The sequence below is a fragment of the Lolium perenne genome, chromosome 4 (assembly GCF_019359855.2).
Source record: "Lolium perenne isolate Kyuss_39 chromosome 4, Kyuss_2.0, whole genome shotgun sequence".
Lineage (NCBI taxonomy): Eukaryota > Viridiplantae > Streptophyta > Magnoliopsida > Poales > Poaceae > Lolium > Lolium perenne.
In genome coordinates, this window is record NC_067247.2 from 90,179,748 (window position 1) to 90,207,700 (window position 27,953).

The 27,953-nt window shown below is 44.1% G+C and overlaps 1 protein-coding gene across 1 annotated transcript; it reads right to left on the minus strand.

Moving 5' to 3' along the window:
• Positions 1-13,112: 13,112 nt before the first annotated feature.
• Positions 13,113-18,699, minus strand: LOC127293263 (probable sugar phosphate/phosphate translocator At1g48230). Its single transcript, XM_051322847.2, has 9 exons — positions 18,406-18,699; positions 17,810-17,917; positions 17,500-17,531; positions 17,377-17,427; positions 16,616-16,677; positions 16,246-16,507; positions 14,906-15,171; positions 14,684-14,778; positions 13,113-13,870 (listed from the first exon to the last, which is right to left on the minus strand). Exons 1-9 carry the CDS (start codon positions 18,490-18,492, stop codon positions 13,694-13,696), a joined length of 1,140 nt encoding a protein of 379 aa, XP_051178807.1. The 5' UTR covers positions 18,493-18,699; the 3' UTR covers positions 13,113-13,693.
• Between the last annotated feature and the right edge of the window lie 9,254 nt (positions 18,700-27,953).

Genomic DNA, 27,953 nt, shown 5'->3' on the forward strand with positions numbered 1-27,953 from the left:
AAAAGTTTGGCCGGTCAAAATTTTGGTCATTGTTTGCGTAGCCTGTCAATTTTTTGGTATGTTCTTCTTGACACAATAGGGAAGCTTTTTCTCCTTGCTAACATTGGGTTAATCATAGACAACCAAAAAATATAAAATATCCTGTGCTTTATCAACAAAAAAAAAATCCTGTGAAAACCAAGTTAACATGTAAACGGGTGAAAACTAAGTGAAACTATGTTTCAAAGTTCCATTTTGAAAAACAAATGCAGCGCTGATGTGATGTTCTACCAGCATGTAACTTCAAGTTCAGCAACAAATTCATTTAGGAGGTGTGAAAAAAATAAAATCAACAACAAAAAAATATGACATCACTATTCATGCATAACTTTTTTTTCTTGCCTTCAAAATAAATATTAGTTTGAACGTAAAATTTTACATGTTTCTATAAAAGATCATGTTTCTAACATACTTTATTATGGTGAGAATTTTTAAAAGCTTATGAACGTTTTCACGAAGTTTTCATTATGACTTGTTCACTCGGTTCAATAACATGAGATGCTTTCTCAAGCTAAAACCAATTACCAAAACGTTCTATTTTTTTAAAAAAAATAGGCAAGCAGCCACCTCATTAAAACCCTTCCAGTCCCGTTTGGTACCCTAGAAGGAAAAAAATGCGTCTGAAACTTGATGTCGGAACCACAAATACAATTACAAGTTTGTGAGTAAAGTCACATCTCTAAAAACAAAAGGTAAAATAAAATCGGGGGGAACATCCACCCAACTAAGAATCTCCTTAGAACTAAAAGAAAATCTAGCTAATTCATGAGCTACTTGATTAGCCTCCCTCTTACGGTGCAAAAACTGGATATCCGTCATTACGCTTGCCATCTGGAAACAGTCAGCTAATATAGCCGAATAAGGACCATTAATCTCCACCTCTCCAATGCATGCCTGAATTAGTTCCAGAGAATCAGACTCAACGATACATGAAGAACAATCAATTTTATCCAGAAATTCCAAACCTTTCAACAATGCATATGCTTCCGCAGTCGCTGCGCTCAAGAGATTATCCAGGGGACACGCCATACCCCCTAAAACCTCGCCCTTTGCATTTCTAAGCACTGCACCCGCCGATCCAGTCCCATTCATAACATAGGAGGCATCGATATTTAACTTGAGCTTGCCTCTACGAGGTTTTAGCCAATTTATTTCTTTTACCACGGATTTACTTATTGCAGTCCCATAATTTGCCGTTATTGCATTGATCGCAAAGGCAGAATTTTTTGGCGGGCTAACCCTCTCACCCTTTACCTTCTCCCTCCTTTGCCACCAAATGTACCAACTGGCCATGGCTATTATTTCATGTGAGTACACTTGCTCAAGATGTGTTACCTCCTTGTTCGGTGATCTCACGATATGCTCCAACACCATCGAGCCCTACCGATCTACACATAATGCTTGCTCAATCTCACTCATTAAACCCAATTATGTCCATACTTCCTTCGCACTCTCACAACTGAACATGATATGATTAATATCTCCAGGACCAAACTTACAGATTGGGCATTGCGGTGCAACTTTAATGTGACGATCGGCGAGAATGGTCATACCACGGAGGACACCATGCAGCGCCTTCCACAAAAATATTTTCACTTTACTTAGGATATTGAGCTTCCACATTGACGAGGGATCACCTCGGCAATGCCTACGTATTGTAGACTTGGGTTTCGGGAGAGAGCGACGATGGAGATTCCGGGGACGAGATTAGGCACACGACGTACCCAGCTTCGGGTCCCCTCGGTGGAGGATCCCTACATGCTGCTAGCAATCCAGTATATGATCACAGATGTGTTTACAGGGTGCCGCCATAGGCGGAGCTATCTTGTCTATATTCTGTCTATCTCTTCCTCCCTCTTTCGGGTGCCCTGGCTAGCTTTATATATGCAACCAGCCTAGGGTTTTACAAGAGTCCTAGTCGACTACTTCTTCGGGTTGCCTTGTTGGGCCTTCTCCATATTTGGTCTTCTCCATATTGGGCCGAGCCGGGTATACTAATAATGGGTATCCGAAGGATATGCCCATGTCAGTAGCCCCCGAGTTTATAGGGAAGTCGAAGACTTGCGTAGAAACTCCAAGCATAACCATCTCCGGAGTCGAAGAAAATACAAGGCGAGGTCCATGTCGTTGATCATGTGTAGCGTAGATGATGTCGATGATTCTTGAAATTATCGGGTGCGCGGCAGCGCTCCCGATGGGAGTAGCCCCCGAGTCTATGGGCAAGTGTTTGCACTTGGGCATAGACTCAAGTTGTACTACTCGATGAAGAACTTAACTATATTTCCAGAGAACTTGATGAAATCCATGTGCTCCCGATGGGAGTAGGCTCCACTCGAGTCGTAGAATCGAGTTGAGTCTACAAACCTTGATTGCCATAGATGCTGTCGAAGTTAATTTTCTATCGGGTGCGCGACCAGCGCTCCCGATGGGAGTAGCCCCCGAGGCTACAGCCAAGTGTTTGCACTTGGGTGTAGGCTCAACTTGCTTGTAATTGACTCCATAATTTTTCCTCTTTCTTATCGGGAGGGTGAACAATACTCTCGATAAGAGTAGCCCCCGAGCCTATGAGCAGGTGCTTGCACCTAGGCATAGGCTCAAGTTGTACTACTCGATAAACAACTTGGCGCAGCCCCTCTTTTTATCGACTCCAGGCCGTTGCGATTTTTATTTGACATTGATATCTATATTGTACAGGGATAATGGTAGTTGGGGCTAGTTCATCTGACGGATCAGGTACTAGTTAACTGCTCTAGTGGCAATCCGCAAAAACCTACTTCAAGATCACGTCCCTGGACATGATCTCGGGATACTGGTGTAAACTTCGACAGGTGCCGCTTAAGGTCTTACCATTCTGTCGAGTCTCAGTCATATTTATCGGGTACCTAACGTGTCCGTTAGGATTTTTCTTCGTATCTGTTGATACGGATAAAAGTAGCAGAGCGCAGTCTTTGGCGATGCCACGCCACACAGAACGGATCTGGGGTCTTACCTTCGCAGAGTTTTGCGGCATTCAGAGATTGTTCGCGACTTTGGCGCTCTGAGAATATTTTGTCAAGTGCCTTGTTCGGCTGATGCAATGACCCATTTTGCGGGCTCTTCTATTTTTCTCTCGGGCTTGATGAGACAGCCGAATATATTGGTTCTTCTATATTGTCGGGTACATCACCGATGCTCTTGCTCGGAACAAATGACGAGTCAATGGACCCGAAGATTTGTCCACCCTCTTTTTTTTTTTTGGGTTCCTCCTTGATGAAAATTTCGTCGAGTTCCTTCTTCAGGAAAATTTCTTCGGGTCCTCTTTGAGGACAATTCTTCGGGTCCTCTTTGAAGATAATTCTTCGGGTCCTCCCTGCGGACAGTTCTTCGGGTCCTCTTTGAAGATAATTCTTCGGGACCTCCTTGAGGATAATATTTTGGGACCTCCTTGAACATAATTCTTCGGGTTCTCCTTGAATAAAATTTCGTCGGGTTCTCTCAAGATTTCGTCGGGTTCATCCTTGAAGAAGATTTCGTCGGGTACTCTTTTGAATTCGTCGGGCCCTGTCCTTTCTTGAAGACAATTTCGTCGAGTTCTCCCTGTAGACAATTTCGTCGAGTTCTCTCTTATATACTTTGAATTTTGCTTTCTCCTGCACAAATAAACAAACTTTTTCTATCTTTTCCTTGACTCTCTTTTTCGCATGCGGTGTCAGATGCTCAGATTCAATGATATGTAAAGTGAATATATGCCGCGCAGCCCCCGAGCGTCGGGTGCGGCGAAAGTAAATGATAATCAAATTTATGTGAAATAAAGGAACACTTAGCTTATTGGGCACAACGGAGTTGATGCGCGATGGGGTCTTCGAGTGCAGCGAAAAAGTCGAGCCGAAATAGAAATCACCGAATTAGCGAAAGTAGATATCACCAAATTGTTGATGGAGAGATAGCCGAGCCCCCGAGTACTGCTGGGGTGATGTCATGATTGTTGCTTAGACGTCGTGCCATAGTTGTGACTTGGGGCGAAGTCGTTGTCGAGCCCCCGAGTATTATCCGTGTCGCCGAAATAAGGCCATGAAATACTGAAGATGAATCCGAGATGAAGTACTTGAGATGAATCCAAATTAAAGATTACACCATCACATATGAATCATATATTGAAAATGAGTCCGCCGATATCATAGAGGATGAATCCATTGACCCGAAAAATCCAGTAATAACGATAGAAGATGAATCCGTTGCTATTATAGAGGATGAATCCATTGACCCGAAGAAAATAGTTCCAGTAATAACCATAGAAGATGAATCCGTTGATATTATAGAGGATGAATCCATTGACCCGAAGAAAATAGTTCCAGTAATAACCATAGAAGATGAATCCGTTGATATTATAGAGGATGAATCCATTGACCCGAAGAAAATAGTTCGAATAACCATAGAAAATGAATCCATTGATCCGTAAAATGCATTGGGTAATATTGTATAAGTGAACCAATTATTAACCAAAGAAAACCAATCCAGTAATCCGAAGAAATTAACCCACTGAGCCGAAGAAGATAAAACTACTAAGTCAAAGAAAATAATTCCACTGTGCCGAAGGAAATAATTTCACTGAGCCAGAGAAGATATATCCAGAGCCGAAGAAAAGTAATTCACCAAGTAACCGAGTATACTTGTGATAATGAAGTAATAGCGCAGCCCCCAGTGCTGGGTGAATTTGCTCTAATGATGTAATGGTGCAGCCCCCGAGTATTCGGGTGTAACATAAGTAAATAATAATTGAATCTTGAAAGAGGGACACTTAGCTTTTTTATCGGCTGCGGTGGAGCCGACGTGAAAGCAAGTCATGTGGCGGACATAGTTGATGTAGTCGCGCGGCGCCTGGCCAGAAGTAGTCGATGAAGAGGACATAGTCAATGTGGAGGATCCACGATAGATGAACCCCAAGTGCGGCGAGTGCGCGGCGGCGAATGGGTTCGACACAGCAAAGTTGTCGAAGCTTGTTCTTCTGCAGTTATATTATGGCGCAAAAATTCTGCGAGCAAGTAATAACACGAGCCGAAAAAATATTTGGCCAAATAAATTTTGCAAGTAGTAATTAATTGGAAATATAGCACCTGATATTTTTGTATCGGCTGATGAACTCGATGGCTTGATCCATGTAGGGAAGTAGTAGTTGATGAGGTGGATGTATTTGATATGGCGAGGTCGCGTGGCATTTAGCCGGAAGTGACCAACGCAGCGGACGTAGTCGAAAAGTGACACAATCGATGAAGAAGACACTGTCGATGTATCGGAACCTCGACAGGCGAATTTGGTGACTATAGGCGGTGAATATGATCCGCGACAGCAAAATATGCAATGGCGACTGCCCGCTATCGAGCAAGAAGTAGTTTGATTCTTTGCATGTCCTGTGTAGCTTCATAGTACCAACGCGAGATGGAGACGTGAATAGCACATACAAATTCATGTGAGAATATTACTGGCTTTTATAGCATGAGAGGTAGTAGGTACTTAGCTTTGCTTAGTAGTCTGATCAAATCTTTAGATCCACTTGCTCATACGATCTGGCTCAGTCCGAATAAAAGAAAAATTCTCTTTTCCTTGGAACCTGACTCAAACGATTTCTTCCTAGCTTTTCAGCTTTCAGCTTCCGTTCCTTGTATACTAGGACAAGATCATGCGGGTGCAGCCTTGATTTGACCAAACAATCTCTTTTTTCCGGGACGTCGCGAGTAGTTTGGCAGCGACCAGAACACAAACGAATTGGTGGCTATTTTTTTACGAGGAAACCATCCATGAAGAAGCATATAGAACACAGACGATCTTTTTGGAGCTTGATCCACTGCTATCACTCTTTTTTTTTTCATGACGAGTTGCCTTTTTCTAAGACGCTTTGTACACAATACATCCTATTCTGAATGATTTTTGTTCTGTCCTGCTGCTGTAGCTTTGTTCTCTTCTTTTTCTACTATTTTGATTTGACTCAAGCACGCAATGTTTTTATCCTTTCCACTGCTAGACTGCAGCGGCCGCCGCTGTCCGACTTGCACCCGACAAAAACAGGTACATGCATACAGAGTAGTAGATTGCTCTCGACACGTCGGGATTTGATCCTCCAAACTGTTGTTTCCTGTACTCCAATCCTCGGTTTGTCTCCATAGTAGCAGGGATTGATGGCGACTTGTGGATCCGTGATTTCGGCTAATACGGCATCATTGAGTCCTGTAGATTTCTGACCCGAACTTGTCCGTGATCGATCCAGCTAGCTCTGCTTTTATGATTTCGACGACTCGGAGAATTATCGCCATGATTGTGCTTTGGCGACCTATGACTCCAGCCGATCGATCTCCTCTTGCCATAATTTTTTTTTGGCGCACAAGACGTAGACCACGGCAGCGACGGAATCGCCCGTAGTCGACCGCAACGGCGATAAATCGCTGACGATGAAGCTGGACGTTGTAGATCCATAGCCCGATGTAGACGAATGATCCCGCCCGGATAACGAAATCCAGTCGCCGAAATTCCCACAGACGGCGCCAATTGACGAGGGATCACCTCGGCAATGCCTACGTATTGTAGACTTGGGTTTCGGGAGAGAGCGACGATGGAGATTCCGGGGACGAGATTAGGCACACGACGTACCCAGCTTCGGGTCCCCTCGGTGGAGGATCCCTACATGCTGCTAGCAATCCAGTATATGATCATAGATGTGTTTACAGGGTGCCGCCATAGGCGGAGCTATCTTGTCTATATTCAGTCTATCTCTTCCTCCCTCTTTCGGGTGCCCTGGCTAGCTTTATATATGCAACCAGCCTAGGGTTTTACAAGAGTCCTAGTCGACTACTTCTTCGGGTTGCCTTGTTGGGCCTTCTCCATATGTGGTCTTCTCCATATTGGGCCGAGCCGGGTATACTAATAATGGGTATCCGAAGGATATGCCCATGTCACACATAATTTCCCAAACTGGATTAACTTGGGTTGAACCTTGATCATCTCTTCTTCGAATAGTCTGACCAAACTGATTATCCCACTCAATATGGTAAGCCGACCGAACAGAAAACATGTAGTTCTTTGTTTTGTTCCAGGCAACAAAATCATTCGGTAGGTTCTGACTTAAAGGAATTCGCGGGATCCTTTCAGCATCAATCTGCAAGAATAAAGATCTAATAAGGTCCTCATCCCATGTATTGGTTATTGGATCAATCAGTTCATTTACTGTTCTTAACACAATGTGTCCCCTCCTCGAACACACCCTTCTCGTCGGACTCGAAAGAATCCAATGATCCTACCATATATTAACATTCTCCCCCTTACCAATTCTCCAAATATGTCTCTTTTTAAATGTCTGTAACCGGCTACAATGCTTTGCCAAGTATAGGAAGAGCCTTGCTTTGGTCCTGCATTCAGAAGGCTGGTATTATGAAAATATTTCGCCTTTAGAACCCTAGCGCAAAGAGACTCCAGATTAGATAGCAATCTCCAGCTTTGTTTTGCCAATATTGCCATGTTAAAAGTATGAAGATCACAGAAGCACATACCACCCAGCTTTTTCGGAATACACATCTTCCACCATGCAAACCAATGCATTCTCCTCTTCTCATCCGTATCTCCCCACCAAAATCTAGCCATAGCATCATTAATAGCTTTACACAATTGTTTTGGTATCTTGAAAACTTCCATAGCAAAAATAGGAATAGCATGAATAATCACCTTTAATAAGATCTCCTTTCCCCCATAGATAGAAATCTTTCCTTCCATCCTTCCAATCTCTCAATAATTCTTTCAAGCAAATATATGAAGCTATCAGTACGGTCTAGACCAACCATGGATGGCAAGCCTAAGTATTTATCAGAAACTGCTTCAATCGTAATATTTAATTCTTCACAGAATTGACCCTTTACCTCAACATCAACATTTGGGCCGAAGAAAATACTGCACTTTGTCTCACTCACCATCTGTCCTGAACTTGCACAATATTGATCCAACACCTGTCTCAATGAGGTTGCATTAGTTAAATTCTCCTTCATAAGTATTAGGGAATCATTAGCAAAAAGTAAATGGAAAATTGATGGTGCATTTCTGCACACCCGAACACCTTCTATGCCAAGAACCTCCTCTCTATGAGCCAGAGCACTAGATAAACCCTCAGCACAAATAAGAAATAAATATGGTGATAAGGGATCCCCTTGCGGAGACCTCTACTAGGAGTAAAATCCCCCGTCTCTTGATCATTGTATCTGACTTTATATCTCACGGATAAAACACAAGCCATCAGCAGATCCACAAAGTCCTTTTGAAAACCCAGCCGCATCATCATACCCTACAAAAAATATCCACTCCACATGATCATATGCCTTGTGCATGTCCAATTTTACCGCACAAAGACCTTCCTTTCCTATCTTCTTGTTCTTTATTTATGTAAGCACTCATACGCTATCAAAATATTATCATAGATCAGACTCCCCGGAACAAAAGCGCTTTGAACTTGTGAAATGATATCATCCAAAATCAGTTTCAGCCGACACGCTATCATCGTGGATATGACCTTGTATAGTACATTACAGAGGCTAATTGGCCTGAAATGAGTAATGCTCTCTGGAGCCTCTACCTTAGGGATTAAGACAATAATCGTATCGTTCCACCCCGAAGGTATGACCTTCGTATTAATAGCCTCCAACACCTCTTCAGTTAGCTTTTCTCCCAGAATATTCCTGCATTTTTTTTAAAAAAAGGGCATGAAGCCCATCCGATCCTGGTGCTTTCATGTCACCAATAGAAAATAAAACCTTCTTAACATCTTCGGATGTGTGCGGTTTTAGAAGGTCTGCATCATCTCCTCCGCCACCCTCGGTGTTACCAACTGAATCAATGCAGGATCAGGTTCTTCCACCTCGGTAGTAAACAAGACCGCAAAATAACCTGAAATATGAGGATTCAGTTGCTCTTTACCTTCAAGAATATCACCATTCAGATTTTTCAGATTCTTAATTTTGTTTCTCTTTCTTCTACTAGACGCAAAGTTGTGAAAGAAATTTGTATTCTTGTCACCAAACTGTAGCCACTTAACCCTGCTTCTCCGAGGCCAATACATTTCCTCTTGCTCCAACAATTTTTCTATTTCCGTGGCAAGTTCTTTTTCTCTTATATTCTCCTCTGTTAGATCACTGCGAGTTAACTCTTCAAGTTCCCTTTTGACTGAATTAATTTTGTTCTGCGGTTTCTTCAACACTGTTCTATCCCATCTATGCAAACTATCACGCACCAAGCCCAATCTACTAGCTAGCCCATTCTGATCCAGATAAGCCGAAGCTTGCCAGGCATCATCAACCACGCCATTAAAGTTTTTCTCCTTGAACAGACGGTCCTCTAACCTCTTGCCTTTGCTCTTCACCAAATTTCAGAAGAATTGGTCTATGATCAGAGCGTCCATAATTTAGATTTGAAGGGTTCGTTGCATGGAAAACAAAAAAAATTCTACCGTGAACATGAACAAAAACCAAGATCCAATCTAGGAAGAAGCAAGATCTAATCTACCAAGATCGAAGCAACGAGATGTATGTGAGACTAACCCTCAAAGATTCCAAAGCCTACGAGATTAGATCTCGTTGTTGATGTAGTCGATCATCATGTGCTGCAATCCGGCAGCACTTCCGTACTCGGTCGTGCGTACGGTGTCGATGAAGCCCGTCCTCTCCCTGTTCCAGCGGGCAGCGGAGGTGTGGTAGATCCCCTCGGAATCCCAGCAGCACGACGGCGTGGTGGTGGTGGTGGTGGAGAAAATCTGCAGAGCTTCGCCAAGCTGGAGCAGATGTGTCGTGGAGGAGAGAGGAGGGCGCCAGGGCTAGGGTTTCAAGGGTGTGCGCCCCCCTACCCCCTCCCCTCTTTATATAAGGGGGGAGGTCGGTTTGGGGTGGCCCCCCCACGCCCCAAACAGATCTAGGGCCGGCGGCCAAGAGGGGGGGAGTTTTCTTCCCTCCCAAGTTGATCCCATTTAGGGTTTTGGGGAACCCTAGTGGGCTGGCCGACTTGGGCCTTGAGGAGCATGTGCCCCTGGCCCACTAGGGCTAGGATGCACCCACTCAGCCCATGTTGGACCCCCTAGGTTGTGGGCCCCACGATGGACCCCCGGAACCTTCTAGAACCTTCCCGGTCTTCCACCGGAAAAATCCCGAACTTTTCCGAAACCTAGAATCAATTTCCCCTACATGAATCTTATTCTCCGGACCATTCCGGACCTCCTCGTGATGTCCTGGATCCCATCCGAGACTCCGAACAAATTTCGGTCTCCATCTCATATTCCGAATCTACTTATGCGACATCGAACCTTAAGCGCGTCACCCTACGGTTCGTGAACTATGCGGACATGATCGAGACTCCTCTCCGACCAATAACCAATAGCGGGACCTGGAGATCCATAATTGCTCCCACACATTCAGCGATAACTTAGTGATCGATTGAACCATTAACATACGATACCAATTCCCTTTGTCACGCGATACTTTACTTGTCCGAGGTTTGATCATCGGTATCTCCATACCTAGTTCGACCTCGTTACCGACAAGTACTCTTTACTCGTGCCGTGGTATGTCATCTCTTGTGACCTAGTCACATGCTTGCAAGCTAATTAGACGACATTCCACCGAGAGGGCCCAGAGTATATCTATCCTTCATCGGGATGGACAAATCCCACTCTTGATCCATATGTCTCAACTCATACTTTCCGAATACTTAATCCCATCTTTATAACCACCCATTTACGCAGTGGCGTTTTATGTAATCAAAGTATCCTTCCGGTATAAGTGATTTACATGATCTCATGGTCAAAGGACTAGGTTACTATGCATCGAAAGCTTATAGCAAGATGAACTTTATGACTTGATCTCATGCTACGCTTATTTGGGTGTATGTCCATTATATCATTCATCCAATGACATAACCTTGTTATTAACAACATCCAATGTTCATGATCAGGAAACTATGATCATGTATTAATCAACAAGCTAGTTTTACGAGAGGCTTACTAGGGACTCTGATTGTTTACACAACACACATGTATTAATGTTTCCGGTTAATACAATTATAGCATGGGGTGTAAACATTTACCATGAACACTAAGATATAACAATAACTAATTTATTATTGCCTCTCGGACATATCTCCAACAAGATTTTCCGCCACTACATCAGGAAATTTCAACCTCCAATCATCACACGGCAAAGCTCGATCCAGTCTTTCTCTAGTACCCCCTCCATGCCATGTGAATTTATCTCCTATGTAACCAAGGTCAGTGAGACCACATTCAGACAAAGCATCTTGAAAATCCATCAGACATTGATTCGGTCTCGGTCTACCCCTTTTTTCTCAAATTGATACAATATTTCATTGAGGTCACCCATCACCAACCACATCATAGATGACTCTCCCTTCAGCTCTCGCAGGCGATCCCAAGTTAGATGTTTGTCCGCCCATCTAGGTTCACCGTAAAACCCTTTAAACCTCCAAATATTCTATTGACCTGCGCCAATAAAAACATCAATATAATTCATAGTTTTATATCATAGAGAAAGAACAACATCCTTCTTCCATAACACCAATAAACCTACCTTACGACCATCACTAGTCACAACCTCCGTATGATCCATATTTAATCTCTTCCGAAGACACTCTGCAGGCCACTCCTCCAAATGTGTCTCCATTAAGAAAATGACATCCGCACCCTGGCGCTTGTGGATATCCACCAGCGTCGTTACCACGACCATTATAACTTAAGAGTTTCATTGCTCCCGGAACCCCCTTTCCGGAGGTCGCCGATATTAGGTTTCCACTGTTCTCAGTGGTAGATTGGTCGTCATCAGTTCTTGTCCTCTTTGGGGCCTGAATTTCCCCCGGTGTATCCTCTGGATTAGTCCCTTCTTCACTATTTGCGTTGTCAAACAAACCACCATATCAGATACCTTGCCTTCAGCACCAGTGATTAATTACCTGATATGATCCTCCACCTCTTCTTCCCAAACGAATCCCTCTTCCTCGTCAAGGTTCGGGCGATCAAGCAGTTCTTCAACCGGCACCCCCGTGCGCGCGGGGCTTCTTGTTTCCGACTTCGACCCCGAACCTTGGCCATGTTCCTTCTCCGAGTTCTTCTCACTCTCCATCATGGGAGCCTTGCCCGATTCCATAGCAACACGCTTTTGATCGGTTGCGGACGTAGTCGCGACGGCGCCGCCGTCGGAGGACAGAGAAACCCTAGTTATTTCGCTAGGGGAAAACTTAGTGAGTTGTATCGAATTTAAAAATATAAACTTTGTTAATTACCAAAACGTTCTATATTGTACGAGGGCCCAGAGTAGTTTTCAATGGATGCTTTCTCGGTAAGCACCTTAAAATTCACAGCTAACCATTTTTCTAGCGGGATAAAATCAGGCTCAAACCAACCCAAATCCTCAGTCCTTTCTTGGGACGGAATCAGACTCGGGAGTCGGGGCAGACCGTGGCGACTCCATGCATTGAAGAAGCGGAGCGTCAATTAAGTCAAAATGTACAACCACCCTTGATAAAGAATAAAACTATTATTTTCTATTTACAAAACTACTCCTTCTGATCTCTTTTAGTTGACTCCGATTTAGTACAACTTCTAATTCAGGGTTCAAAGTAGTTATGAGCTACCACCATTGGATAGGACCTCATACATTCAGGGTTCAAAATATTATTCTTCGGCATTTTTCATGCGAACTTCAAGAGCTAGGTCTAGAGGGAAGTTGTGAACATTACGTTCGTGCATTACTTCCATACCAAGATTAGCTCGGTTAATGATATCAGCCCAAGTATTAATAACACGACCTTGACTATTAACTACAGATTGGTTGAAATTGAAACCATTTAGGTAAGGGAGACCGGCCGAAACCCCCGCTTTTGCCAGCAAGCACAGACTGGCATCAAGGAGTCGAATGACCAAAGCATCGGTTGCTTCCACTTGTTTGTTGCCTTCTTCGACCGACAGACAAGGTACCCCAAATTTGACAAAACCAGATAGACATATCCCAAACTGGAATTGAATCTAAACTATCTGACAGAAAGGACGGTGCACTAGGTCTCACTTCATTGCACAAGTTCCATCCAAATTCATATTATCAAGTGAAATGCACACTTGGTAGTGCCGTAGCTGAAGACAGATAAGAATAGCTCACAATGATAACTGTGGACGTGTATCGAAACTGCTACTCCCTCCCTCCGGCCCGAAATACTTGTCGCACATTTAATCAAAATGTAGGCTAAAATGTGTGTAGATTCAGTGAACCCGCGACAAGTATTTTGAGCCTGAGTGAGTATTTGAATTAGCATCTATAGAGGTGCTTTACACCATCTATGGTCCGCCATTTCCATATGCTGGGTTCCAAAATAGCGTATATCTAACATGGACTGCAGAAATCTCCAAATACAGATTAAAAGTAATCATGCTATCGCTGCTACTTCTTCTATTTAACCTCCAGATGTCTCCTGAAAAAAACTTCCCATACCAACTCGTGGAGAAAAGGTGCCTACAGATCAATCACCAGGGCTTCCAAAGAAGGCTCTTTTCATAGTTCATCAGCTTCTGCGCCTCTTTCAAACTCTTCAGGAGGTCTATCTGTGACAGAGTTTGCTACCTCAACCAACTCAAAACTTTAGAAAATCATGGTCATCTGTTATTCAAACCACCGCCTGTTTGTGTCCGGGTAACATAGGAGAGGCGGGACGATGGAATCAAAGGGGCTTCCTCATCAACTACTGCAGCTTCTGATGCCAGCCCAACAACAGTCTCATCATTACTGTCCAGGGAACCATCAGGTTTGTATGCGTTCAGAATCTTCTTATCCTGAAAGAGGAAAAGGAATGAATCAGAAACTGAAGGCAACCATTCCGAGACTGCATGGATAGCATGAGTGCCTATATGATATAACTCGTTATCCCTGAGAAAGCCAAACTTCAAAACTAATCATTGTGGATTAATACTAAGATATTTGTGACCAGATTGGCAACAGAGCACACAAATACATATTGGAACTGAAGGATCTATTAACTGTAGTGGAAACTAAGTGGAAGAAAATGCATATCAGGTGTATCTGATACTAAGATGATTGCTGTCAGGGGGTCAGATGATTGCAGGAGTCGGTCAGATTATAAAGAGCAAGAATAAGCTGAAGAAATAGGGAGATACAAAAAAAAGCAAATGCATGTACAAAATGGCAAGACAACAAAGGAGTGAAAAGTAAATCGCTAGTCTACAACCCCATATGTCCTGTGTGACAACACGACGCACATGGACAGGGCAAGACTTTGTACTCGTGGTGTTATATGCAACAAAGAACAAAAGCATGGACAGGGAAAATCATATGAAGAACATGAAAACTGGAACAACAATGTACTCTGAACTAGTGATAGATCAAGACATCTGTTGATGAACATTTTTATTACTCCCTCCATCCCATGAAATATGTCTGAGATTTGTAAAAAATTGGATGTATCTAGATGCCGTTTAGTGTCTAGATACATCCAAATTTAGACAAATGTCCGACTCTTTCATGGACGGAGGGACTAGTTGTGTTGATAAACATATTTTACAACAGGAAAACCTAAGAAAGTTCACGAAAATAAAATAAAGAAACTGCAGTAAGATCTGTACTCTGACCTTTGTAGCTCTATCAGGAGTGCTATCTGCTGGAAGTTGACTTGCTCTCACATCTTTCATCTTCAAATAATTGTACATGACAACGCCAGAGAGTGCTACACATTAAATTACTACAAGTTAAATAGTTTAATAGCAAAATATATATTTAAGCAGGCATATCAACTTATTGTTACAGTATCCATTTGCAAAGGATATATCTAAAGAAACTGAATATATAATTACCAACGGCATATCCAATTATGTTGAGACTTGTAATGGTAGATTCAGGAAAGATAATGGTCGAGAGGGCGATAAGTATCCAGTCTTTCAGAACTCCTGCAACTCGGATAGTGACTGCTCCTGTTCTTCCAATAACTAGAAATATGGATATGTTTAATGCAAATGCAGAAAGTGCATTCGAGAAAAATATCCAATAGTTGAATTGAATTGGAGAGATGTCCATTTCTGGCTTTTCCAGTAAATACCATGGAACAAATAGGAAGATGAAACTGCATGAAAGAACAAAAAAATTAAGAAACTGCATTGTACAAAATTACAAGGATTTAGAGACATACAGAACATGCAATATTAGTTATATTGCAGAACAAATTGCATACTAAATGACTTGTACTTTCACAAAACAATAGTGCATATGGTTGGGTTTCTAATAATACAAAGTCTTTTGTGGAACAAGCTGAGAGAGTCTATACTCTTTTTTTTAACGTGAGAGAGTTCATACATTAAAGTAGCATTGTTTATCATAGGCGTTAAATTATTAATTAGGCCTTGTTAACATAAGCCTAATCTAACATATTGCCTTGTTCATTAGGAACATATACATTGTTAATCACTCAGATAGAGCAAGTTAATTATCACTGAATGGGCTTCTAGCAACCTCTTTTCTGCTTCTCAAGAAAGAATTACACATACAAGAGAGTCCTAGCAAAAGTTGGCATGACCTACCAAATGGGCTTATTGAAGATTGTATATGTACAATCTACTAGAAACATTACATGATTCCAGAATTTGATAATATGCCTAAGCGGGCTAGCCCTTGGAAACTTTCAGCAATTAGTACAAAATACTGATCCAGTTTAGAATATGGCGTATTTGGCTATCGATACCATGCTAAAACCAGTAACAAGAAGATATTCTGGACTAGATTTTCTATAGTACAATGGTAGCTGCATGGCCTCAATATCTGGTCGACTAAGTCTTTGGTCAGCATCTATCCAATCATCAATCAAGCATTTAGAGATTCAGATAATTCCATGTGCCAATACAATGAACACAATGTGATTCAGAAGTTCTCTATGCTAGTCCACAAAGCTAATGGTAAATACTAAAATGACAGTATTAACCCCTTCGTCAGTACCACATATATCTGTCTATATCATTGGCTCGTTCCTATCACTCAAAGAATTTAAGAAAATGACAGTCTTCATTTTTTTGTACAAGTAAACAATAAATCCCATATTTTTGCACAAGGATTCCGCAAGAGTGAAAACTGTAATCTCAATGATAGTTGCCAGACACTATATCAACAAGAAAGTATTCACAATTTAAGATACAGTATCTGGTACCTGCAAGGCGCTATGTAATACAGGCTTGTAATAGGGTTCAGGGTTAAACCCTTTTTTTGGAGGAGGACCTGTGTCAAGACCAGCCGGAGGGCTTCCGCGACAATGCCAGTTACTTGGTACAATGTTCCTATTACATTAAAATGAATCTCGCCATATGATGAAACTACAACACCAACACTGACCAGCAACATGTTCAAGAAAAGGTCCCGCCTTAATTTGTCAGTACCACATAGAACAGCCATTATAAATGTTGCCACAGGCACTGCATTTCAAATTAACTCAGATCAGTACCCTACTCAAAGTAACAGACACTGCATTTCAAATTAACTCAAATCATAACAGCAATCGAAGGAGGTGTGTGGTAACTTACTCAAAGCCTTGAGCATTTGAATGAAGGCAACTGAAATATACAAGTACGCTGTATTTCCAAACCTGTAAAACAGACAATAAAAATCAATATTATTACTGTATGAATATTATGAGAGGGGGAGGCATGCTTCAAACACCTGATTTAAGATAGCTCTTCAGGAAAGTAGCAAAATGTCATTCAGTCATGCACAATAAATATTAAATAATGTACAGAGCTTCAGAATGAAATAGTAACTTATACTTTGCAACTCACATTTTACTGTCAGGCACTAACAAAGTTATAATTGGTATAAAATGATCCGCTTGCAAACATAACTAGATTAAGTTAAAGCAAATAAAGTAAGCACTACTTTGTCCACACAGCAACCAGCGTCAACTAAGATTACTATTTTTCACTGAATTTCACAGGATGATGCAAAGTTACATTACCCAAGCAACAGGTATATCAGGCAAACAGCACAATAAGACAGGCTGACAGAAAGAACTTCGCAGTGCCTTATAGGTTTGCAAACAACTTCAATCATGACACATAATCAATTCAGAGCAAGCAATTAGGTGGTCACAAAACCAAGATTGCAAGTATGTGATCTGTGCAATATTAAATCAGATTAAATTTAGATGTCTCGCCATTTTAGGCATATATAAATATGCATATCACATATATGCCTGCATGGGCTTGCTTTTGTGTGCAGCAATATTTGAAGCCTTTGCGAAACAAAAAAGAGATGGAATACAATTCCATATTGTCTGCAATTAGCTTACCAGAGGCTTGACGCAAAGAATGCACTAATTGGAATTACACTTGTGGCGTATCTGCATCAGGGGTGACACAAATGGTTAAGACTCAACTTCAGACAATGAAGAAACAGAAAGAAATACTCTTACATTTGGAAAGTCATCTTGACAGGTGCAACAACCTGCATAACCAAAATAGCAGCGACTCCATTAGCTCCTCTAGGAAAAAAAACAAATAACATTACTCGATAAACCAACAATTCAACTAAGCCCGTAGGCTCGTAGCCCAGGATTTTCTTTTGGGTTCTTGCAAGACCAACTGCTGCTTGATAATAGTATCAACTTACGTGTCATTCGGTTGAAGCAAACCCGCTATTATTTGCTAAGTAAGAGACGGCATAGTAGTATTTAACAGGGAGCATCGAAGGCTCAAACAAGGAAGTGGCATGGAGAAGCATACCTTAAAAACACGGACTAGGAAGAACGTCACAACTCCAGAAAATGCCATGTGAATCATTGTGAGGGTAATGGGAAAGGGAAATTTGAAGTACTTTGGAGATAGTACCCACTGTGAAGATAAAAAATAGTTAGATAAAGAGCACAATAAGTTCACCTCTCGTAATCAAAATTAGATGCATAAGCAAGCACATAATACAAAAAAAAAATGCAAAGCTATGTAGCTGCACTATTAGCATGCGAAATACTACATGATTCGTCAAAACTAGATACACCTTAAAGCTACATTATACTTCAGACTGCCGACGGTGTGATGCAGCAGAACACTAGTGGCATTGCAGTAGACCGTGCACCAAACTAACGAATACGGAGAATCACAGTAGCAACGCGGCAAGCACTGGTACTAGAGTTCGTAAACTTAATCCACGCTGCACCTAGAGGCGTGGAAGCGCGTAAATAGTTCGTAAATGGAACTGGGAACAGGACGGATCTTAGTTCATCATGGCATCACTTGCTCTGCTCCGCCACTCAGCGGGCACAACAGGATTTCCCGGTGGCCAAGACAAGAAAAAGTAGCGCTCGAAGGGAGAGAAGACGCACTTTGTTGAAGAGGATGACTCCCGACGAGAGGCAGATGTAGATTAGCAGGTAGAGGTAGGTCAGCAGGAGCTGCCGACTGATCATCATCGCCGTACCGCGGCCCGGCCCCCGGGCAGGATGCGCGTCCCGTCCTGTGGGGGGGTCGGCCGATGGCGGGTCCAGGCGTCTGCAGTGGAAGCAACCGGGGCCGCGGCGGTGCGCCGGCGAGGTCGGTGGAGGGCGGCGCGGCGCGCGATCTGTGCGGCACCTTGTGGTGCGGAGATTGGGGAGGAGATCAGCGAGAGGGGTGAAGGTGAGATACTTGGAGAACTCGGGTGGTTTTTCTGCAAAAGGTGAGTGAAGGATACTGAAGTGGGATTTCGGGGCCCAGACGTCAGTGGCTGCTTTTACGGGGTAGGTTTTAGCGTCGTTTGTTTTTGGATGAAACACGAGGGAATGTAAAGCGTAGACACGACACGCTGTGCGGAAGGAAGGATTGTCGCGCAGATCTGCTCAGGGTCGCCCGAGCGTCTTAGATTAAGATATCTCTGTACAAACCAGTCACATGACCATTATTTTTCAGATCCGTCGAGTCTTCATACCATCTGCTAATCTGCACGAGCTCAAGTGTTGTAAAATGATCTTATATTACAAGACGGAGGAGTTCATTGAGTTTGTGTCGAATATTTTTTATACGAGTTGGGTTAACGTTAGATTCTGAGTCGTATTAGGTGTGAATAGCAGGATAGATACAGGTAGCGTTAGAGTCGAACTCTTATAGCCTAGACCTCCTATATAATGTAAGGGGCACCATTGTAACCTATGACTACTTGATAGCAAGGGGAGCCGGCGGCTTGTGCCGTCGACCAAGCCGGCTGGTGCAGCAGTATTAATGGGGAGGAGCGTCCGTAATCATGCACCGCAGAGCATGCAAGTTGCCGAAATTCGTTAACAAATCTCAGCGTCGTCTTTGTGTTGTGATTGTTTGGTTCCCCGGTAGATTGATTATGCACCTACGATGATAACATAGTTGATATGTTATCGCTTGCACGTACTATCTTTTTTTTTGCGAAAATAATTGGCCTCATTTCTTAAATGTATGTTTTTAAAAGGTTTAAAATCTATCATAGCAGCATGATTTGTCCACTTAGATGACATTTATCTTCGAGCGTATGTTTGATTCAAAAATAAATTCTCAAAAGAGCATGATATTTCTGCTTTGGTTGAGCTAAAGAGGTCGATGACCAATATAGAGAAATTTTCGGATAGGGAGTAGGGCCTTCCCCTTTTCGATACATTGGCATACCCATTCACCATCGCAAGGTCCAAAACAAGGAGCGGAAGGGGTGAGGATGCGAGAAGAAACTCAATAGTTGGAAAGTTAAGATGTTGTCCTATGTAGATGACTTGTTCTAATCAACGTGGTGCTTGTTGGTGTACCATCAACGCTTATGATTGAATGTGCATGGAGCCCCCATGTGTGATTTTTGTAATTAATGATAATTTCAATGGACTAATGATTGCACTCAGTGTTACTTATAGGATTTGTCCATGCATAGACAATGCGTGTACCATATGTTAGCTTGAAGGTTGCAATAAAAAAAAGGAGAATGTCTAGGGATGACCAAGGTGTTACTTGTTAGATGTATATATATGTATATTGTAGTTTCCCCATATGTTAGGGGGCTTTCTGCATATGTGCACCTGTACATGTACTATATATTGTGGCCTTTGGCCCACTGGTAATACAACAAGTATATTCCCTAACATGGTATCAGAGCAAAATTGATCCCTCCGAAGACTTGTTCCCGACCGTCCCGCTGCCGGCTTCTCCCCGACCCGATCTTCCCTGCGCGTGGCCGATCTCCTGGCTGAAGTCGATCTCCGACGCGCGCCTTCCCCGAAGTCGATCTCCAGGCGCGGCTTCGATCTCCTGATCTCCGCGCGTCGAGTCCTCCTGGCGCCCGTCCCTGCCGATGTCCCGCCGATTCTCGTCGATTCACGTCGATTCCCCGAAGCCGATCTCCTCCGGCCCCGATTCTCCCCAGCGCGTGGCCGCCCCGATCTTCCCTGCCGATTCCCGTCGATTCTTCCCCGCGCGTGGCCGTTCCCATCGACCGCCGATTCCCATCGATCTCCTGGCGATCACGTGCGGTGGTCGTTCTCTCTGGCTGTGCGGTCATCGTTTTCCCAGGCTACCGATCCTAGTCGGTTGACTTCCATCTGAAAAAAAAAGAGCAAAAAAAAAAGCGAAAAAAAACTATGTCTTCCTCGGGCTATGTTCCGATCCCTCGCTGCCCGGTGATCTTTGATGGCGCGAATTACCCTGATTTCGCTGCCTTCATGCGCGTCCACATGCGCGGTCTTCGTCTTTGGGGTGTTCTTTCTGGCGATGTCTCCTGTCCGCCGCGTCCCGTTGCTCCTACGGTGCCTGTTGCACCACCACCTGTTGCCCTTGCCCCTGATGCTACTCAGGCGGATAAGGATGCAGCCAAGAGTGCTGATGACACTGCTCTGGCTGATTATGACCGGAAGGTCCAGGACCACTCTACTGCCATTGCGACTTACCGGCTGGATCTGACCGAGTACACTCAGTGGATAGATGAGGATGCTCGTGCTGCTGCTGTTCTCACCTCCAGTGTTCTGCCTCAGTATGCTGTTGAGTTTATGGGTCTTCCCACCGCCGCTGCTCGGTGGGCTTTTCTTCGTCGGCGCTATCGGCCGTCCGGGGGATGCTCTCTACTGTACGTGGTCCGTCAGAGCATGTCCTTCAGCGAGGGTGATTCTACTATTGATGAGTTCTACACTCAGAGTGCTGCTATTTGGCGTCGCCTGATTCTCTCCGTACATTGTGTGTGCCACTTGTCCCTCTTTGTCGACCGTGCGCGCGGATCTGGAGTTTCAGCCGCGTTTTGAGTTCTTGTCGCGGCTCCGTAAGGAGTTTGAGCCGCGCCGGGCCCACTTGCTTGCCCGTGGTCGTGTTCCACTCTCTCGAGGTACTTGCCGAGCTTCAGGCCGAGGAGACTCGTCTTCGTGGTGCTGGTCTTCTTGAGGTTCCCTCTGTTCTGCCGCTCGTGGCCCTCCCGTGCCGTCTGCTCGTGGACCTCCTATGCCGCCGGCTTCATTGCGACCTCGGCACACCCGATACTTCCTACTCCTCTATTCCAGGGTCGCGTCAGCCCCAAAGCAGCCTCGTGCTTCGACGTCACCTCCTTGCACCTACCGTGGCAGGCCCGGCCACACTATCTCTAATTCTTTGGCAGAGGGATCCCAGCTTACGCCCGCCGCATCTTACTCGTCGTCGGCTGGTTCTTCAGGATCTTCTGCTGTTGCGCTATCTCGATCAGGACATTATCCGTGGTCTGCTCGTCGGCAGTGCTCTTCCTCGACGGGTACTGTTGGTTACGTGCACGGCTCTTACGGCACCGTGCGACCACCACCTTCCACACGATCAGTACGTCATCCCCGTGGTATCTGGATTCCGGAGCTTCTTTTCATATGACTTCTGCGTCTTCTATTCTTTGCTCTTCGCTCTCTTGTTTCGCATGTTCGTGTTATCACGGCTGATGGTACCTCTCTCCCTGTTTCCGCCGAGGCACCCTTTCTACTCCCTCTTTCTCTGTTCTGATGTTTCTCATGTTCCTAGTCTTAAGATGAACTTTGTTTTCCGCTAGTCGCCATCGATTACGGTTGTCGCGTCATTCTTGACGCTGATTCTTGTGCTGTTCAGGACCGCCGTACACAGGCCCTGGGTGGAGCTGGGCCTCGCAGCCTTGAGTCCCCGGGCTCTAGGAGTTAGGCTGGCTTCGCGTTCCTTCGCTGCCACTTCATCTGCTAGTTCTCCTGCGGTTCTTTGTACATCCTTTGGATCTTTTCAGCGGTGGCATCATCGGCCGGGTCACCTCTGTGGCTCCCGTTTATCGTCATTAGTTCGTCGTGGTCTTCTCGGGGTCCGTCTCGGGAGATGTGTCTTTGCATTCGTGTCGGGTTTTAGGCTAGGCAAACAGATTCAGCTTCCTATCCTACTAGTGCGTACGTATCTCGGCGACCTTTTGATTTAGTTCATTCAGATGTTTGGGGTCCGGCTCCCTTTCCTTCGAAAGGGGGTCATCGATACTATATTTTGTTTATTGATGATTTTTCGCGATACACCTGGTTGTTTCTTATGCACTCTCGCAGTGAGGTGCTTTCTATTTATCAGCGTTTTGCAGCCATGGTTCGTACTCAGTATTCCACGCCTATTCGTGTGTTTCGTGACTCTGCAGAGAGTATATCTCCCGGCACTCGCGTAGTGTTCTTCTTTGGCGGGGCACCCTTGCCCGATTCTCATGTCCCGGCACCCATGCTCAAAATGGTGTCGCCGAGCGTAAGCATCGTCATATTCTTGAGACTACCCGTGCTATGATGATTGCTTCCTCTCTTCCGCCGCATTTCTGGGCTGAGGCTGTCGCTACGTCGACTTACCTCATTAACATTCAGCCTTCTGCTGCCCTTCAAGGTGGCATTCCTCTCGAGCGTCTTTCTGGTTGCTCTCCTGATTACTCGACACTTCGTTTATTTGGTTGTGTTTGCTATGTTCTTCTCCCTCCTCGCGATCGCACCAAGCTGACCGCTCAGTCTGTTGAGTGTGTTTTTCTCGGATACAGTGATGAGCATAAGGGCTATCGCTGTTGGGACCCCGTTAGTCGTCGGATGCGCATCTCTCGTGATGTCACGTTTGATGAGACGCGTCCCTTCTATCCTCGTCCCACCTCGGGTACTTATCCGGTGGATGATATCTCTTTTCTTCTTTTTCCGGATGCACCCCCTGCTATCCCGTCTCCTCCCCCTCCTAGTCCTGATGCGCCCCCTTCGGCGCCATCCTCTCCTCCGTCTAGTCCACCTAGTACTCCTCGTTCTTCGGTTTCGGATCCTTCTGATGTTGTCCCTTCTTCCGCTTCTTCTGATGAGTTGTCCTCTGCTGATGACCTTCCCCCTTCACGGCCTGTCCGTCAGCGTCGTGCTCCAGCTCGTTACTCTCCTAGTCAGTATGGTCTCTCTGTCGTTTCCGAGCCGACTTCTTATCGGGATGCCGAGCGTCATCCTGAATGGCAGCTTGCCATGGCTGAGGAGATCGTTGCGCTTGAGCGCACTGGCACTTGGGATCTTGTTTCTCCACCTTCTGGTGTTCGTCCTATCACGTGTAAGTGGGTCTATAAAATTAAGACTCGCTCTGATGGATCTCTTGAGCGCTATAAAGCGCGTCTTGTGGCTCGTGGTTTTCAGCAGGAGCACGGCCGTGACTATGATGAGACTTTTGCCCATGTGGCTCATATGACTACTGTGCGTACCCTTCTTGCTGTTGCTTCTGTTCGCCGCTGGTCTGTCTCCCAGCTTGATGTTCAGAATGCTTTTCTTAATGGCGAGTTGAGTGAGGAGGTTTACATGCAGCCTCCTCCTGGGTATTCTGTTCCCGATGGGATGGTTTGTCGTCTTCGACGTTCTCTCTATGGTCTCAAATAGGCCCCTCGTGCCTGGTTTGAGCGCTTCGCCTCTGTGGTGACTGCTGCTGGTTTCTCTCCTAGTCTTCAGGATCCAGCACTTTTCGTTCACACTTCTCCTCGTGGACGTACACTTCTTCTTCTCTATGTTGATGATATGATCATTACTGGTGATGATCCTGAGTATATTTCCTTCGTCAAGGCTCGTCTTCGTGATCAGTTTTTTATGACTGATCTTGGTCCTCTTCGCTATTTTCTTGGCATTGAGGTTTCCTCCACTTCCGATGGCTTTTTTATCTCTCAGGAAAAGTACATTCAGGATCTTCTTGCTCGTGCTGCTCTTGGGGATGAGCGCACAGTCGATACTCCGATGGAGCTTAATGTTAAGCTTCGTCCTACTGATGGTGATCCTCTTCCTGATCCCACCCGTTATCGCCATCTTGTTGGGAGTCTTGTTTATCTTGCTGTCACTCGTCCTGATATTTCTTATCCTATTCATATTCTGAGTCAGTTTGTCTCATCTCCTACCACTGTTCACTATAGTCATCTCCTCCGTGTTCTTCGTTATCTTCGTGGCACGATCACTCGTCGCCTTTTCTTTCCCCGTTCTAGCTCTCTCCAGCTCCAGTGCTATTCGGATGCTACGTGGGCGAGTGATCCTACGGATCGTCGTTCGCTTTCTGCTTACTGTGTGTTTCTTGGTGGTTCGCTTGTTGCTTGGAAGACGAAGAAACAGGTCGCAGTTTCCCGTTCGAGTGTTGAGGCTGAGTTGCGGGCTATGGCTTTGTTGATTGCTGAGGTGACTTGGTTACGGTGGTTGCTTGCAGATTTTGGGGTCTCTGTTACGACACCCACTCCACTTTTGTCTCGACAAAGACAGGTGCTATCAGTATTGCACGTGATCCGGTCAAGCATGAGCTGACCAAGCATATCGGTGTTGATGCTTTTTACACACGTGCACAGGTACAGGATGATGTTGTTGCGGTTCATTATGTGCCTTCAGATTTGCAGTTGGCGGATTTCTTTACGAAGGCACAGACTCGAGCGCAGCATGATTTCTTACTCTCCAAACTCAGTGTTGTGGATCCACCATGAGTTTGCGGGGGGGTGTTAGATGTATATATCTGTATATTGTAGTTTCCCCATATGTTAGGGGGCTTTCTGCATATGTGCACCTGTACATGTACTATATATTGTGGCCTTTGGCCCCCTGGTAATACAACAAGTATATTCCCTAACATTACTAAAGGTGTAATCTAAAGTATGGTCATGAGAGAGTTGAGCCTATAACAAGTGTGTCTGAAGAATAAGATGGAGTGGTAGCTCATGTATACCTTCAAGACATCAACATGATGAAGAATAAAGAAATGAAGTGCAAGTTCAAGTCGAGCATCTAGAAGAGATCATATGCTTGAAACTTGTCATTCTTATGGTGTTCATAGATATGTGAAGACCTGCCCAAAGAAGAGGCCCGCCCATAGGAGTATTGGGGAGAAATTTGCAAGTCTTCAAAAAGCAAGTGTGATCAAGAAAAGTGTTCTATCTTGAGGTGGACAAGATCGTCATCATCAACCTCAAGTAGAATATGCGCAAGGCAAATTAAGGTATGATCTTGATAGGTTTTATTTCTTACCAGTCTCGTAGTGTTAGTTGTGAGACCGGGTTTTTGAATAGATAGGTGTACTATCAAGAGGGACTCTCGAGTGAGTAATTTTATCGTATCACTCGGAGAGAGATCAAAACTTTGCATAATTGGCATCATCTTTCTTGGTTTTTATTAGGTTCTTATCCATGAGAGGATTTAGAGCTTGTTGTAATCTCCATGGCAAGCTCTAGTTCATCGAAAACAGATTTCATATGCATTTTCTATTGCATTTTTGATATTGGTGGTTTTACATGTTTGTCTTTTATAGATAGGTAAACTTTTATTTATTTGTTTATATCCTACCTTGCTGTACTATGATTCCTATGCATATTGTTTTAGATCTCGTTGTTGTGATTTCAACAAGGCCAAGATCATCGAAATCGGAGTCTGAATGCAAATTTTTGAGGTTTTTGTATCGGGTGTTTAGGTATTCCTAGGGGCGGTAGTACCACACATCGAGGGTAGCACTACCGCCCAGGGGATGCCCGATCTCTATTTTGTCCACACTGCTACGGTACCACATCAGTACTACTGAAGGGAATATGCCCGAGGGGCAATAGTAAAATGGTTATTATCTTATTCCAAGTTTACAATAGATGTTTATTTATCATGCTAGAATTGTTTAACCGGAAACGTTAATAATTGTGTGTTTAATAAACAAGCAAGAGTTCCTAGTAAAGCCATTCTTTTTAATTAGCTTGTTGATTAATTGATGGTCAATGTTTTTTGATCATGAACATTGGATGTTGTTAATAAAGGTGTCACACCATTAGAAGAATGATGTGATGAACACACACCCAAGTAGGTATAGCAATACGATCAAGTCATTAAGTTTACATTGCTATACCAAACACATACAAAGTAACTCTATTCCTTAGACAGTGAGATCATGTCAATCACTAACACCGGTATAGTACTTTGATGAAATCAAATGTCACACCGTAATAGGGTGGCTATAAAGATGGATTTGGATACTATGAAAGTATTACTGGAGGATCATGGATCAAGAGTGGGATTTATCCACCCTGATGATGAAGGGATATGCTTTGGGCCCTCTCGGTGATGTCACATTGACACTGCTTGCAAGCACGTGACTAGGTCATAGGAATGTCATATCACGCAATGAGTAAAGTGTACTTGTCCGTAACGGGATCGAACTAGGTATAAGTTGATACCGATGATCGGATCCCAGACAAGTAAAATAAAAGGAATTGGTTACGACATTTATGGTTCATGCGATCATAAGTTTCATCATTGAATGAGTGGGAGTCATTACGGATCTCTAGATCCCGCTGATGATTATTGATCGAAGAGGTGTCTCGATCATGTCCACATCATTCACGAACCGTAGGGTGACACGCTTCAGGTTCTTCGATGCTTTTGAGTAGATACAGAACACCTGAGAAAAGTTTGGACAGCATAGGGACTGTTTCGAGAATCACCAGAATCGTTTCGGGATATCGGAATAGTTAAAGGGGTTGAATGTTAATGTTTGTTAATTAAAAGAATTAGGAAATATTAAGTAAAATAATTTAAAATGTTTTATTCTTTTATGGGGAAACCCCTTCATTTTTAGTGGAGTACTAATGGGACTTTTGAGTGGGTGTGGGTGGGTTGTCCACCACATAATGATGAAAGAGGTGGGGGCACCTCTCATGTCCGGCCAACCCCCTACCTAGGTTGATGCCCTCTCCTCCTCCTATATAAGATGTGTGGAGCTCCTCTTCCATAGTTGCTCATCTCTTGACCCTTTTATTGGTCCCTTCTCTCTCTTCCCGCTGATCCACCATACAAGATGTGGCTTAGGCGACACCACCACGCCGGAGTGCTGTTGGATTTTCATGGTGGATCTTCTACTTCCGTTTCCCCGCTGGAACGAGGGATGGTCATCGTCAAGCCGTACGTGTGACCAAGTACGGAAGTTCTGCCTGATGAGTGCATTTTTAGCATTTTTTACACTATTATTTTGTTAAGCTATCATTGTGTAGTTATGACATTTTTGTATTTCACCGTGCTACCGCACTCTTTTTATGTTTATCTACGCAGGATCTTAAAATAATAAGGCAATGATGAAATATCAATAAAAACTGCCATTTATGGCATTTTGACGTGATAAAAATCATTTAGGCACTTAATTATGCACCTGAGCAAAAGGAGGATGTGAAGACGAGTTCCATAAGGTTTAGCGGACACCGGTACGGGCAAGGCCCATCCGTACCGTCCGCCCGTACGGCCTGCCAGGACGACCGCCTTGTCAAATACTCTCCCCTCCCGCAGACGGATCTGAGATCAGATCACGTACACGACAAAAACACCAGAACACCGTCCAAGAAGAGATCTGAAGGGAGATCAAGAAAGAGCTTCATCTAAGTTGTTACCCGGATCATTGGAGGACAATGCATCATTACCTTCATCACATCCACAATGAAATCACCATCTCCATC